The sequence below is a fragment of the Bos indicus x Bos taurus genome, chromosome 13 (genome assembly GCF_003369695.1).
Source record: "Bos indicus x Bos taurus breed Angus x Brahman F1 hybrid chromosome 13, Bos_hybrid_MaternalHap_v2.0, whole genome shotgun sequence".
Classification (NCBI taxonomy): Eukaryota; Metazoa; Chordata; class Mammalia; order Artiodactyla; family Bovidae; genus Bos; species Bos indicus x Bos taurus.
The window spans coordinates 81129312-81145303 of NC_040088.1; the positions used below are offsets into that span (position 1 = coordinate 81129312).

A 15992-nucleotide genomic window follows, 5' to 3' on the forward strand; every position below is an offset into this window, starting at 1 on the left:
AACAAGGCAGCTTAAAAAATACTCTAAACGTGTACTGGATTGTTTTCTTTGGAACCATAATTTTAATTTCTTTTTTCTCCCGTTTTATTGAGAGATAGTAGGTTGATACAAAAGTAATTACGGTTTTGAACCATGAATTTTAAATCATTATAATGAGGCTCAAACACATCTTTATTAATCAAAGTAGGAACCATTATAATCAACACATTTTTGCCAATGAGAAATAAGTTTGTTTATTCTTAATAGCATAAAAATCATGCTTCAGGATTTGACAAACTCTTGGAAAGCACTTTCTGCCTCCTGGTGGTTGTTGAAGGATTTTCCCTGCCAAAAGTTGTCCAGATGCTTGAAGTGGTAGTTGGTTGGCGAGAGGTTGAATGAATATGGTGGATGAGGCAAAACTTCGTAGCCCAATTCGTTCAACTTTTGAAGCGCTGGTTGTGAGACATGCAGTTGGGCATCGTCATGGAGAACTGAGGCCTTTCTGTTGACCAGGGCTGGCTGCAGACTTTGCAGTTTTCAGTGCATCTCATTGATTTGCTGAGCGTATTTATCAGATGTAATGGTTTTACTGGGATTCAGAAAGCTGTAGTGGATCAGACGGGGAGCAGACCACCAGTGACCATGGTCTTTTTTTGGTGCAAGTTTGGCTTCTTCAGAGCTTCTTCTCGGTCCAACCACGGAGCTGGCTGTCGCCAGGTGTCATATAAAATCCACTTCTCATTGCATGTCACAATCCAATTGAGAAATAGTTTGCTGTTGTTGTGTACAGTAAAGGAAGACAACACTTCAAAATAACGATGTTTTTGACTTTAAGTTAGCTCCTGAGATACCCACTTACTGAGCTTTATCACCTTTCCAATTTGCTTCAAATGCCAGATGGCCACAGAATGGTCGACAACAAGTTCTTCTGCCAACTTCTTGGGTAGTCACAAGAGGATCAGCTTTGATGAGTGCTCTCAGTTGGCCGCTGTCAACTTCTGATGGCCGGCCACTATGCTCCTCGTCTCTCTTGTCTCCTTTGCAAAACTTCCGAACCACCACCACACTCTATGTTCGTTAGCAGTTCCTGGCCCAGATGCATGGTTGATGTTGCGAGTTGTCTACACTGCTTTCCGACACATTTTGAACTTGAATAAAAAATTCGCTCAAATTTACTTTTTGTCTAACATCATTTCTATAGTCTAAAATAAATATAAAATAAACATCAAGTAATAAGTCATTAGGAAAAAAAACATTAAGTGAGAAATGTGCATTAATGATGCATAACATAACCAGATTTATTTAAGAATGTATCCACTACCAAATGGTAAAGTTCAACAATGCAAAACTTTAATTCTTTTGCACCAACCTAATTGAAATATCAGGGCAGACAGGAGCTACCCCACGTTCAAGGTCAGGAGGGGCAGCCATGAGACACCCCTCGCCCCTGGTAAGGAGCAGTGGCTGTACTTTGTTGGAGCAGCCGTGAAGAGATACCCCAAGTCCAAGGTAAGGGAAACCAAGGTAAGACGGTAGGTGTTGCAAGAGGGCATCAGAGGGTAGATACACTGAAACCATAATCACAGAAAACTAGTCGATCTGATCACATGGACCACAGCCTTGTCTAACTCAATGAAACTAAGCCATGCCATATGGGGCCACCCAAGACAGACGGGTCATGGTGGAGACGTCTGACATAACGTGGTCCACTGGAGAAGGGAATGGCAAACCACTTCAGTATTCTTGCCTTGAGAACCTCATGAACAGTATGAAAAGGCAAAATGATAGGACACTGAAAGAGGAACTCCCCAGGTTGGTAGGTGCCCAATATGCTACTGGAGATCAGTGGAGAAATAACTCCAGAAAGAATGAAGGGATGGAGTCAAAGCAAAAACAACACCCAGTTGTGGATGTGACTGGTGATAGAGGCAAGGTCTGATGCTGTAAAGAGCAATATTGCATAGGAACCTGGAATGCTAGGTCCATGAATCAAGGCAAATTGGAAGTGGTCAAACAGGAGATGGCAAGAGTGAACATCGACATTCTAGGAATCAGTGAACTAAAATGGACTGGAATGGGTGAATTTAACTCAGATGACCATTATATCTACTACTGCAGGCAGGAATCCCTCAGAAGAAATGGAGTAGCCATCATAGTCAACAAAAGAGTCTGAAATGCAGTACTTGAGTACAATCTCAAAAATGACAGAATGATCTCTGTTCATTTCCAAAGCAAACCATTCAATATCACAGTAATCCATGCCTATGCCTCAACCAGTAATGCTGAAGAAGCTGAACAGTTCTCTGAAGACTTACAAGACCTTTTAGAACTAAGACCCCAAAAAGATGTCTTTTTCATTGTAGGGGACTGGAATGCAAAAGTAGGAAGTCAGGAAACACCTGGAGTAACAGGTAAATGTGGCCTTGGAGTACGGAATGAAGCAGGGCAGAGGCTAATAGAGTTTTGCCAAGAGAATGCAATGACCGTAGCAAACACCCTCTTCCAACAACACAAGAGAAGACTCTACACATAGACATCACCAGATGGTCAACACCGAAATCAGATTGATTATATTCTTTGCAGCCAAAGATGGAGAAGCTCTATACAGTCAGTAAAAACAAGATCAGGAGCTGACTGTGGCTCAGACGATGAACTCCTTATATTGCCAAACTCAGACTTAAATTGAAGAAACTAGGGAAAACCACTAGACCATTCAGGTATGACCTAAATCAAATCCCTTATGATTATAGAGTGGAAGTGAGAAATAGATTTAAGGGCCTAGATCTGATAGACAGAGTGCCTGATGAACTATGGACAGAGAGGTTCATGACATTGTACAGGAGACAGGGATCAAGACCATCCCCATGGAAAAGAAATGCAAGAAAGCAAAATGGCTGTCTGGGGAGGCCTTACAAATTGCTGTGAAAAGAAGGGAAGCAAAAAGCAAAGGAGAAAAGGAAAGATATAAGCATCTGAATGCAGAGTTCCAAAGAATAACAAGGAGAGATAAGAAAGCCTTCTTCAGCGATCAATGCAAAGAAATAGAGGAAAACAACAGAACAGGAAAGACTAGAGATCTCTTCAAGAAAATTAAAGCTACCAAGGGAACATTTCATGCAAAGATGGGCTCGATAAAGGACAGAAATGGTATGGACCTAACAGAAGCAGAAGATATTAAGAAGAGGTGGCAAGAATACACAGAAGAAATATACAAAAAAGATCTTCATGACCCAGATAATCACGATGGTGTGATCACTCACCTAGAGCCAGACATCCTGGAATGTGAAGTAAAGTGCGCCTTAGAAAGCATCACTACTAACAAAGCTAGTGGAGGTGATGGAATTCCAGTGGAGCTATTTCAAATCCTGAAAGATGATGCTGTGAAAGTGCTGCACTCAATATGCTAGCAATTTGGAAAACTCAGCAGTGGTCACAGGACTGGAAAAGGTCAGTTTTCATTCCAATCCCAAAGAAAGGCAATGCCAAAGAACGCTCAAACTACCGCACAATTGCACTCATCTCACATGCTAGTAAAGTAATGCTCAAAATTCTCCAAGCCAGGCTTCAGCAATACGTGAACCATGAACTTCCAGATGTTTAAGCTGGTTTTAAAAAAGGCAGAGGAACCAGAGATCAAATTGCCAACATCCGCTGGATCATCGAAAAAGCAAGAGAGTTCCAGAAAAACATCTATTTCTGCTTTATTGACTATGCCAAAGCCTTTGACTGTGTGGATCACAATAAACTGTGGAAAATTCTTCAAGAGATGGGAATACCAGACCACCTGACCTTCCTCTTGAGAAACCTATATGCAGGTCAGGAAGCAACAGTTAGAATTGGACATGGAACAACAGACTGGTTCCAAATAGGAAAAGGAGTACGTCAAGGCTGTATATTGTCACCCTGCTTATTTAACTTCTACGCAGAGTACATCCTGAGAAATGCTGGGCTGGATGAAGCACAAGCTGGAATCAAGATTGCCGGGAGAAATATCAATAACCTCAGATATGCAGATGACACCACCCTTATGGCAGACAGTGAAGAGGAACTAAAGAGCCTCTTGATGAAAGTGCAAGAGGAGAGTGAAAAGTTTGGCTTTAAAGCTCAACATTCAGAAAACGAAGAACATGGCATCTGGTCCCATCACTTCGTGGGAAGTAGATGGGGAAACAGTGGAAACAGTGTCAGACTTTATTTTTGGGGGCTCCAAAATCACTGCAGATGGTGATTGCAGCCATGAAATTAAGACACTTACTCCTTGGAAGAAAGTTATGACCAACCTAGATAGCATATTTAAAAGCAGAGACGTTGCTTTGCCAAGAAAGGTCCATCTAGTCAAGGCTATGGTTTTTCCAGTGGTCATGTATGGATGTGAGAGTTGGACTGTGAAGAAAGGTGAGCACCAAAGAATTCATACTTTTGAACTGTGGTGTTGCAGACGACTCTTGAGAGTCCCTTGGACTGCAAGGAGATCCTACCAGTTCATTCTAAAGGAGATCAGTCCTGGGTGTTCATTGGAAGGAATGATGCTAAAGCTGAAACTCCAATACTTTGACTCTGATGCTGGGAGGGGTTGAGGGCAGGAGGAGAAGGGGAGGACAGAGGATGAGATGGCTGGATGGCATCACCGACTCAATGGACGTGAGTGTGAGTGAACTCCGGGAGTTGGTGATGGACAGGGAGGCCTGGTGTGCTGCGATTCATGGGGTCACAAAGAGTCGGACACGACTGAGCGACTGAACTGAACTGAACTGAACTGAATTGAAATACAACACTTCATTAGTTTAAGGTATACAATTTGCATTTCCTTCAAAACACACAGCAGAGGCAAATGTCCTGTATGCTGTAGGTGGGTGACTTGGTAACAGGGTTGCCACCTGGGGGTGCAGGTGCATTGGTGAGCAGAAGGAGGTGGGAGTTGGCATTCTGAATCCACAAGTGCTGAAAATTGTATCGTGATTGGCTGTTTTCAGTATCCAACATTGGACATTATGTATCGAACTACAGAGGCCAAGGGCATTCAGACAGTAGTGTGGTGGGAAGAAATGGTACTCTATTTGATTAGTCTAGAAGGCTCTGGGCAAGGTTTGAGATCATTTACCTGCAGTACCACTTGGGCACATCTGCATGGAGGAAAAAAAAAATGGCCACACTTTTTTTTTTTGGTATAGAACTTGTACAGAATGTCTAAAGAAGAACTACAAGAAAGTTCTCCCATAGAACTTTCTTTAACTTCATTCTTTCATTTAACTTTCCAGCATTTCAGTGAAATTAACAGTTCCTATTTCACTACTTGGTTCACAGATTTTAGGGAGCACTATTTAAGTACTTCGAACAACATTCATAGCATTATTTTTTGGTGACTAGTATTTACAAGACAAGAAAAAAATTAATAGAGGACACAACTGTCTGCCTAGATGAAATAAATTCCACTTAACACCGAGGACTTCATTATATACTAAATCAACTTCATTCCTCTGTCTTATGTAAGATACACATATTTACTATCTTTGTCCCTCTTGCTGATGTCCAAATGAGCAGGGATCATTATCTGTCCTAGATATAAAGGCCTCCACTATTGAATTTAAAGCGAGAGCATTAAACTGTGGAGTGTGTATAATAAAGTGCTTACCTAGTGGTTAATTTTTTTTTTTACTCTGCTTAGTGAAACTGTGGTTGATGAAGAATGTATATTGCAGATGTAATTTACCTGGAGATTTCATTTGTTTCTATCCCACCCCTCAAACCTCGCTTAAATTCACCAACCCCTAATTTAAAATGACACGGTCTCATTACAGCTGTAGTATGGAGTGTGGAACATGGTGACAGCAGTTTAAATCACATTACTTACCCACACGATCCATTATACTCAAATTTCCCCTGATTCAACTGCATCGCTAAATCTGTCAAGAGACAAAAATAATTTAGCACTTCATCTTCCTGGACAAAGAAGATTCTGATGGGGTGATTTTAAATAATGGAAATCAGATACTGATCCCAGGCTGATAGGTCTTTTTTAACACCACAAGGTACTTCTGGATCTGTTTACAGAGAGAGGCATACAACTCTTTTTTCCATGTTTAAATGACCTTGAGTTTAAAATAAACAAAAAATGTGCATTCATAGAGATCATGTTGGCATTGCTTCCAAATTTGGATTCAATATATGAGTCACTGTTGAATTACTGTCGAGAGTACAGATGTCTAAGCTGATATATATATATAGTTAGAGAAGACACGCCTTATGACCCAGAGGGAGGGTATGCTGGAGAAATCCAATAGGGTTGTATGAATATAAAACTCAGTTAAAACTAATCAAAAACAAACTAGGTAAGTATCATATAAAAAAAAATGTATGAGTTAAAAAGAATTATTCTAGTGGGGTCTACACTGGCAAAGCATGGTTATGACTTTTCTTGCAGGCAAACAAAATCTTCTTTATTTTCATCAGCAAAAAAAAGGGGGGGGGCCTCCTGATGATTTTTTTTTCTTCTCAAAGTACTGTGATTAAACCTTACATTATAGAATAAAACGTAAGATGGCCTAGAGAATAAACTGCCTTTGGATCATTTAATCTACATCATGGTCTCACTGACAACAAAGAATACAACTTGACATCTTTTTAAATAGGCAAAATCAGCAGTGCCTTTTAATCTTTTTTGTTTCTATTAGAAACACTCCAGGATCGTGATGATTTCTGGTCACAGTTTAGCACAGTTAGCAGCAAGAGGGGTGTCGAGCAGAAATCTGACTTCAGTTCTGGTCACTGAGGATAGGAAACACGGTCGGGCCACATCCATGCCAAAGGGACACAAGTCATAGGACTTTTCAGTCAGTCCAGATCACAGGGAGCCCGGTGCATTGAGGTTTACAAGGTATGGTGGATGGGCTTGGAAAAAAAAAGCCCTAGACTGGGAAAGATGAGAGATACCCTCATAGAGGAAAAGAACAGAACAAAAGGGATGTTTTTTCCCAACATTTTAAAGCATTTAAAATGCTTTGAGTGCCCTGAAGCCGGAGCACTGGGATGACCCTGAGGGATCGGGTGGGGAGGGAGGTGGGAGGGAGCTTCAGGATGGGGACACATGTACACCCATGGCTGATTCATGTCAATGCATGGCAAAAACCACCACCATACTGTAAAACAATTAGCCTCCAATTAAAATAACTTGATTAATTTTTTTAAAAAAAGGACCATGATGCGGTAAATAGGTTTTGTGGCATATTTCTCACCTGTTTCGCGTGAGTAACTAGAGACTATATTTTTTCTGTCTCTCATTTTCATATTGTGATCCTAGGCTCTTAAGCAAACTTTGAAAACTTTAAAGATTTTATTTATGCTTTCATAAAAATTGACTACTCTCCTTGCAGGAAAAAAAAAATATTATACATTGGAACCTGGCCAGAGTACACTTCGGAGGAATAAGTTATACATTAGTACCTCTAAGTGTATAGGACTCCTTAAACACCATTTTAGCAGAATCTACTCCATAATACTCTACATCTTTATGGTGAGATTCTGCTATGTTGCTGATCTCCTGCTGAATGCCAACAGTGGGAAGGCTACTTTCCCAAGGAGAAATGAGTCATAGTTACTATACAAAGATCCTCAAATTCTTTTCATTTCATTCTGTCTCTGGACAAGAAGATAAGTTTGATCCAAAAAGAAGAAAAACTAGACATATTTCAGAAAAGGGGACAATGTTTAGCAAATTAGTCCCGGCATTTTCAAAAGGAAATTCAATTGAAATCAAACTCTATTATCTTCTACCATTGTTTTATTACTTTAGTTTGCGTTTTCAATTTCTCACCATTCTATATATCCAACAACATGCTGTTTTGCCATATGACTGCTTCCTTTAAAAAATGCCCACAGTCTACTGACAGCAACTCTTCGCACCGTCCTGTCAAAATATGCTCATGGAATTCGAGGTCACTGGACATCAGTTCCTACCTGGGGTTTGATAGTTCAGCGAAACCATCTGGCAGCCAGCGTTCCAGAAAATCTGAGGCATGTAATTACTGGAGTCCACTCGGCCTCCCTTGGGGTAAATGCGACTCATTTGCCGTTTATTATAACTGTGTAATGTATTAAGGAAAATGGAAAAGAGTATCCCAGCAGTGAAAAATAAATAACAAAGAGCTAAAGCAGTGAAGACTGAGATCAACACTGACAAAAACATGTGACAGTAGAGAGCGATTTCACATGTATAAAGGACGCTAAAGAGAAAAGCCATTGTTCTCGGCGTGGATTATAAAAACAATTCGCATTTGGGCAGGTTTTCCCTGCTGCTGCAGTCTTTCACATACATTATTTTACTAGCTCTACAACCACAATATTATATTAGCCACCTTTCTGTTTTAGAGATTCCTGCCAAACTCAAAGTTCACCAACCATTTATTCCACTTAATACATAAGGATACTTCACAAATTCAATGGCGTGTGTCTTCAAGTAGCCTAGACCGACTGACTCATTAAAGGAAGACATGTTATAATGAATATTGCGTTCTGTAAAGAAAAGCAAAGATGCACTTAGAAACCCTGCCATCGGACTCACAGAAAGACAAGCGATAAATATAATTACACCTTGAATCACGAGGCTTTGGAGGCAGATGCTCCATCATGATATCAGTAGCTTCTACTTTCATTGATGTTCTGATGATGGAGACGGCTGACTTAAGAAAAGTGTGATGAATTCAATTCGGAGTCAACTATATGTATACCAACTGACATTCACAGCCACCCCTGGAATATGTATTTTCAGTGAGGACTATGTCTTCTCCAGTCCAGAAGTAGTTATGAGAAGTTTTAAAATATCACTTGCTATGTTTTTAAGAGACCAGGTTTTGACTCAAATAGGTCTTATAAAGTGTATCCAATGCAAGAGGCTATGCGCTTGGAGTGCTACCAAATCCAGTCTCTCAGAGCCACCTTGTGGACGATACTGGAAATGACAACACAAGGCCCCCATGAGCCAAGGATGTGTGTGGTCTGTGCAACAAAAATAAGGTGAGATGGAACAGTCCACATGCCCAGGAAAGGAAATGGCAGCAAGTCAGATCACAGCACAATAAAAGAAAAGCAGACAAAAAAGGCAGTAGCATTTAACCTTTGGTGTTACCTTCAGCCACATGGAAACCTTGAAACTTTACAGGCTGTGCATAGTTGATCATTGTGGACAAATACGGATGGATATTAGTGGTAGCACCCACATATTTATAAGATGCCATCCACGCCTGCTCATCTTCTACGGTAACCAGGCCCTACGAGCACAACAAAGGGGATACACACATCAGGACTTCAGCAGGACTCAGATTTATGCCACAAACTGCCTTGTGTGAGTGTGTGTTCAGTTGCTCAGTCATGCCTGACTCTGTGATCCCATGGACTGTAGCTTGCCAGGCTCCTCTGTCTATGGTATTCTCCAAGCAAGAATACTGGAGTGGGTTACCATATCCTCCTCCAGGGGACTTTCCTGACCCAGGGATCAAATCCGAGTCTCCTGGGTTTCCTGCGCGGGCAGGTGGATTTTTTACTACTGAGCCACCCAGGAAGCCCCTACAAACTTCCTTACTAGAGATAATCTGGACACAGATCCAAGATGAAAGATTTTTCTCTTCCTCAATTATGTTAAATAAAACATAATTTTTAAAAAGAGCTTTTAATTTATTTAAAGATTTTTTTGATGTGGGCCATTTTTAAAGTCTTTAATGAATTTGTTACAATATTACCTCTGTTGTATGTTGGTGTTTTGGCCACAATGCATGTGGCATCTTAGCTCCCTGACCAGGGATCGAACCCACACTCCGCATGTAGGAAGTGTGGTGTCTTAACCACTGGACTGCCAGGGAAGTCCCAATAAAGGATAATTTTAAAAGTTAACGTCAGGACTTCCCTGGTGGTCCGGTGACTCCATGCTCCTAACACAAGGATGATGGGTTCCGTCCTGGTCAGGGGACTAAGAATCCACATGCCTTGAGGCGTGGTCAAAAAAAAAAAAAGTTAACGTCTATTGTGGCTCCAAATAATATAAATAGAGATAATAGTAAAATATGAACCTTACCTTACATTTTGGGGACATTTTTTTAGATTTTCAAAGGACTTTATTCCAGATAATATATTGAAGTTCAGAGCAATGCTATGGAATATGTATAAAAGGTATTATAATTCATAATTTCACAAGTTGTGAAATAAATTAAAAAAACAGAGATCCTTCAATTTTAGTGTACAGGTGAAAGTGAAAGTGAAGTTGCTCAGTCATGCCCGACTCTTTGTGACCCCATGGATAGTAGCCTGCACCAAGCTCCTCCACCCATGGGATTTTCAAGGCAAGAGTACTGGAGTGGGTTGCCATTTCCTTCCCTAGGGAATCTTCCCAACCCAGGGATCGAACCCAGGTCTCTCACATTGTAGACAGAAGCTTTACCGTCTGAGTGTAGATTCCAGGGCCCCACCCTCAGAGTTTCTGAAAAAGGGAGTCTGCTGTGAAACCTGAGAAATGGCATTTCTAACTAGCTCCCAAGTAGCTGGTCTGGGGACCATACCTGCTTAACACTTTTGGAAACCAAGACATATACATAGTTTGTGGTATTTAAAAAAAAGCTTATTCTTAAACTAATGTGATAATCTACTACACAGGACCTATTAAAATTGCATTATTTTGCATACAGGCAAAGAGTAACAAATTAGTTTGTTTTCTTGTAAATCAGGACAAAAGCAACACAATCAACAACAACAAAAATAACACCTTCAGAAGTGATCAATATTTAATTGAGATCAATACTCCAGGATGAATAAACTATTGACTCATATCAGTCAATTCATTTGTTAAAAAAATGGCCAGGCCATTTTGTTTACCTGATAACATTTTAGATCATCAAACTGATTTCACCAATAAAAGCCAATAAATAAACAAATAATGTAACTTGTTGACATTTTTAAAAATCATGTTTTCAAGTGTCCCCAGTTAAAATTTGAGAGTTCATTGAGCACATAATCATGAATACACTGAATCTGAAAATAAAAATGACCTATAGGTCAGGAAATTCATTTGATAGCAAAACGGAAAGGTCTTTGTTCCAAGTATATTGGTGTTTTGAAAGGCTGTTAGTCAATTTCACATTGTATCCATTCTAGGAGCTTTATTTGACATTACTTAATGTCCGTCTAGTCAAGGCTGTGGTTTTTCCAGTGGTCATGTATGGATGTGAGAGTTGGACTGTGAAGAAAGCTGAGTGCAGAAGAATTGATGTTTTTGAACTGTGGTGTTGGAGAAGACTCTTGGAGTCCCTTGGACTGCAAGAAGATCCAACCAGTCCATCCTAAAGGAGATCAGTCCTGGGTGTTCATTGGAAGGACTGATGCTGAAGCTGAAACTCCAATACTTTGGCCACCTCATGCGAAGAGTTGACTCATTGGAAAAGACCCTGATGTTGGGAGGAATTGGGGGCAGGAGGAGAAGGGGACAACGATGAGATGGCTGGATGGCATCACCAACTTGATGGACATGAGTTTGAGTGAACTCCAGGAGTTGGTGATAGACAGGAAGGCCCAGTGTGCTGTGATTCATGGGGTCGCAAAGAGTCGGACATGACTGACCGAACTGAACTGAAGTGAACTGAATTTTGACTTTATCATAAGGGAAGTAAAGTAATATTTTTAATTGTTATATCCTCTTCACAGCTCATGACATCAAAGTGGTCCTTTTAATAAAAGTACATGGTGTGTTACAGTTGTGAAACTGTTGGCAGCCAGAGGCAGAAATTTACTTTATGATTTGATTCCCACATCAGGGCTTCAGAAAGTACTATTTTCTTGTCTATGGGGTCCTATCTTATTTGAAGGAAAACCCAATATTCTTACTGTCTAAAGTCTGGAATAATTCTGGTTAAGTCTGATCCCAGTCTTCTCCTAAGATACTTGTGAAATTCTCTTCTACTAGAATTTCTTAAGATACTGGGGTCAACAAAGATAAGCTGATCTTTGATCATTGATGTTTGTTAGCTAAGCAGCTGTGACCAAGTTATTTTCATCTTTAAGGCCTTAGCCTTCTCATGCGGTTAGTGGGTCGGACTGTATTTGCTACACATGATGACTGACAGTAACAAGGTTGTCATCCAGGGAATCAGCCTGGTACCCAGCTTATGGTACTGGCATTACTAATTATCAATAAACATACAGTCGAAGAATTATACATGCCTTTGTCCATTGTCTAGGAATGAAATCTCAAATGCTAACTAAGAATATACCTAAATGCCCAAACACTTATTTTTAGAAAAATCATCTTATTTGTCTGCCCTAGGCTTTGTGATTCTATCAGGAGATAATCATTTCATCACATGGTTAATTTTTTCTTTTGAAGACTCTTGTAAGTAGATGCACTGAGCACGTAAATATTATCCCTATAGTCTGATATTTCATGGGCAGTGGGTGGGAGAACACAGAATAAATAGCAGTTAGTAACACCTGTTCAATATTGAATGACCACATAGTTTCTAATAATGAAAACAAAATGCACAATGGAATTGTTTTGTTACCTTTTTGCTGTTTTCATGTTCAAGGTCATCTGAAGCCTAAATTAGAGAAAGAAAATAATTTACTTCTCTAAAGGGAGAAACTCCAAGTGTACTAGCCCCTCACCTGTGGATATTTAAATATGTTAGTTACCTGTACACCTGCTATTCTATTTATCTGTTAAGATAGGACATTACTGGTGACATAAGGCCACAGATACAGTGAGAACTGAAAGGATATCATGGTGTAACTCTCTTCCACACCAGAAAAGCTCATCTTAATGCTTATCTCCATTTTGGCTGATAGTCTTCACCTATTTAGTGCTTCCTTAAGGTAATTTAGTTAGTGATCTAGTGATGGGGCTTGGGAAATAATCGGTGTGACCACCTCCTCTGGTATGTAAAGGATCACTCTTGAGCAAGTCAACACTCATGTCTGGGTACGGATAAAGGTGGATAATGAGTTTAGAAGGCATCTAATAATCTGAAAGTAGCTGCAATGCTCTATATCAGAAAAGGTAAACGTAATGGTAGTATTCTCCTGGCTTCACTCAGCAGATAAATTTGGTCTCGTTTTCTTAGCACCTACTGTATACACCTACCTGCATCTTCATCCATTGTCTTTAAAGATGAAGTACTACTGCTCCCATCAAAGACCGTGTCAAAGGATTCAGTCATCACCCTGGATTTATTTATCCTAAAATTAACTGCCTCTGGACTCCTGGGTTCCCTTTAACCACTGGTTCCCCTTCACAGCAAAACTACTCAAAAGTATTGCTTCTCCTCACTTAGATGTGTCTGTTCAAGGGTCCCTACCCGCCCCGAAACTCCTCTTTTCAAGGTCACCATGACCCCCAGGCTAGCGATCCAGTGGACACTCTTGCATCTTCTTACTCTATCACTCACTAGTATTAAAAACCACCCACTTTGCCGGGCCCTCATTGGGGAATGAGATGCTCAGAGGGTATGAACTTCCGGTTATAAGATGAGTAAGTCCTGGGGATGTCACGGACAGCATGGTGACTAGAGTTAACAATACTATTCCATCCCAGGTGGTGAGAGCGGTGAATCTGCCTGCCAATGCAGGAGACATAAGAGGCATAGGTTTGATCCCTGAGTCAGGAAGATCCCCTGAAGGAGGAAATGACAATCCACTCTGTATTCTTGTCTGGAGAATCCATCGACAGAGGAGCCTGGTGGACTACAGTCCATTGGGGTAGCGAAGAGTCGGATAGGACAAAGTGACTTAGCACGCACATACACTTGAAAGGTGTTAAGACAGCAGACCATACATGTTTCCATAACACACACACACACACACACACACATACACACACAAAGGTGATTAATATACTGGTGCTTATTCTATGTTAGGAGAGAGATGAGACCTCCAATGGGTAGCACTGATTTTCTAATGAGGGTTTGCTGGGATGATTGGGGTCATTAACTCGATGATCTGAACAGCATCACCTTTGCTGCTGGGGTGCTGCTGCTGTCTTCCTGCTCACGTGTCATAAGGAAATAAATAACATTTGAAAGACATGGGCCAAAGAGGTAGGGGTCTAGGGGTCAACACTAGGCATGGCCGAAGAGTCACTGTACTGTGCATGCCTCGAGGTCAGATGCTGATTCTGGCCACCCCACTGAGAAGGGGAATTACAGGCTACCGTATTCTCTTGTGGCTCTCACATTTCTGAAATGGCATAACTACCAGCTGCCATCTCCTGGAAGTCATGAAAGCAAAGAGCACCAAGACTCTGACCTTCTTGACACTATTGGCAATAGCTTCCTTGTGACCCAAGTCATCTGCAGAAAGTTCATTTCCATATTTGTATTCAGGGTGGGCTTCCTCCTCTTGCTCAGCTGTGGGAAAGACAAAAGGAAAATTCATGAAGCTAACTTAACACCAAGGGGTCAGGCCTCCTCTGTAATCTTGGGTAGAACAGAAGCACTTTGAGATGGGAAGGAAGCTAAAAACAGGAACGTTTTAAAAAGTAACTTTTTTCAAGTTAAACTCTCACTAAACTCTTATCTAATCAAGGTCAACTGCACTGAGCATGATTTTTTTTTTATTGAATATAGTTGGTTTAAAATACTGTGTTAGTTTCAGGTGTACAGCAAAGTGATTCAGTCATATATATATATATATACTGATTATTTTCCATTACAGGTGATTATAGATATAAAACACTGTTCTTGTATTACACGGTAAATCATTGTTAGCCTGGTTTTTACATGCTTGACCCTTTTATAAGCTTTTCTTATGTGAATGATTACTTCTATCCTAGTATATACAATAACCCTAAAAATTAAAAGCCTCAAACACCTCAGGAAGATCTGTGACTCATGAAAGGATAGTTTGATCTTCTATGACACCCAGAGAAAACAAGATACAAAAGAAGGAAAATACATTTGATAATTCTGAAAAAGAGTCAAAAATGTCCACTTGAATTTTATGGGCATAATGACTTGTGGCTGGGAGTGGTGTGATACAGAAAAGAAAGAACTTGGAAGGACTTATTGCTTCTGTAAATCATTTGCCAAATCTGGCTTAGGTTTAAAAGACTCTGAAGTCATTCCTGGGGTTCATGGTGGGGAGCGAGCAGGAAGTGGGTGCTATATCAGGCTGGTGCCCCAGGAGCCTGGACTGAGCTAAGTAGAGAGGCAGAAATGCCATTATTCAATCCTTTGGTTCAGGAAATTACAAGAACTCTGGTATCCACCCAAGGCTGTCAGTGGAAAAAGGATTGCCTGTTGGAAAATTAGCCACATACTGGTTGGTATGAGATCTGTATTCCCATGATGCCCATCCTGCAGGGGCTCCCATAAATTTGCCTAAAAACTAGCCAGGAAGAGAAGACAGCCACAGGCCATCAGATAAGGTCAACACAAATCACACTGTCACTACACTGAGCATGAGGGACCTTTACTACAAAAACAAAGCCAAAAAAACACTGAAAATGTTTCTGACAGAGGTGAACAGAGCCATAAGAATTAGATGTATTTTTTTAAAAATAGTATGTTTAAAAGGTGGAAAGGAGAATGCAAGAACAGGAGTAGATGAAAAACTTTCACTGATTCTAAGGTGCATTTCCCCCACATTGGAATATATCTAATATGGCAAAGTATTCTTTATTTTATTTTTTATTAATATTATTTTATTATTATTTTTTAAATATAAATCTGTTCATTTCAATTGGAGGCCAACCACCCTACAATACTGTATTGGTTCTACCATACATCAACATGAATCTGCCACGGGTGTACACGTGTTCCCCATCCTGAACCCCCCTCCCACCTCCCTCCCCGTACCATCCCTCTGGGTCGTCTCAGTGCACCAGCCCCAAGCATCCAGTGTCATGCATCGAACCTGGACTGGCGATTCATTTCATATATGATATTATACATGTTTCAATGCCATTCCCCCAAATCATCCCACCCTCTCCCTCTCCCACAGAGTCCAAAAGACTGTTCTATACATCTGTGTCTCTTTTGCCC

At 40.5% G+C, this 15992-nt stretch overlaps 1 protein-coding gene across 8 annotated transcripts in view; it reads right to left on the reverse strand.

Annotated features, from left to right (window-relative positions):
- PLCB4 (phospholipase C beta 4) overlaps positions 1–15992 on the reverse strand; it is a 480675-nt gene that overhangs the window by 70394 nt on the left and 394289 nt on the right. For 6 of the 8 annotated variants that reach the window (XM_027560320.1, XM_027560321.1, XM_027560322.1 and 3 more), the window contains 6 exons: positions 14257–14357; positions 12519–12554; positions 9104–9245; positions 8406–8490; positions 7936–8060; positions 5834–5885 (listed from right to left, as the gene is read on the reverse strand). In XM_027560320.1, coding sequence (XP_027416121.1) covers positions 5834–5885; positions 7936–8060; positions 8406–8490; positions 9104–9245; positions 12519–12554; positions 14257–14357 — 541 coding nt within the window. The remainder of the gene's footprint in view (positions 1–5833; positions 5886–7935; positions 8061–8405; positions 8491–9103; positions 9246–12518; positions 12555–14256; positions 14358–15992) is intronic. The other 2 variants (XM_027560324.1, XM_027560327.1) reach the window with 1 other exon arrangement.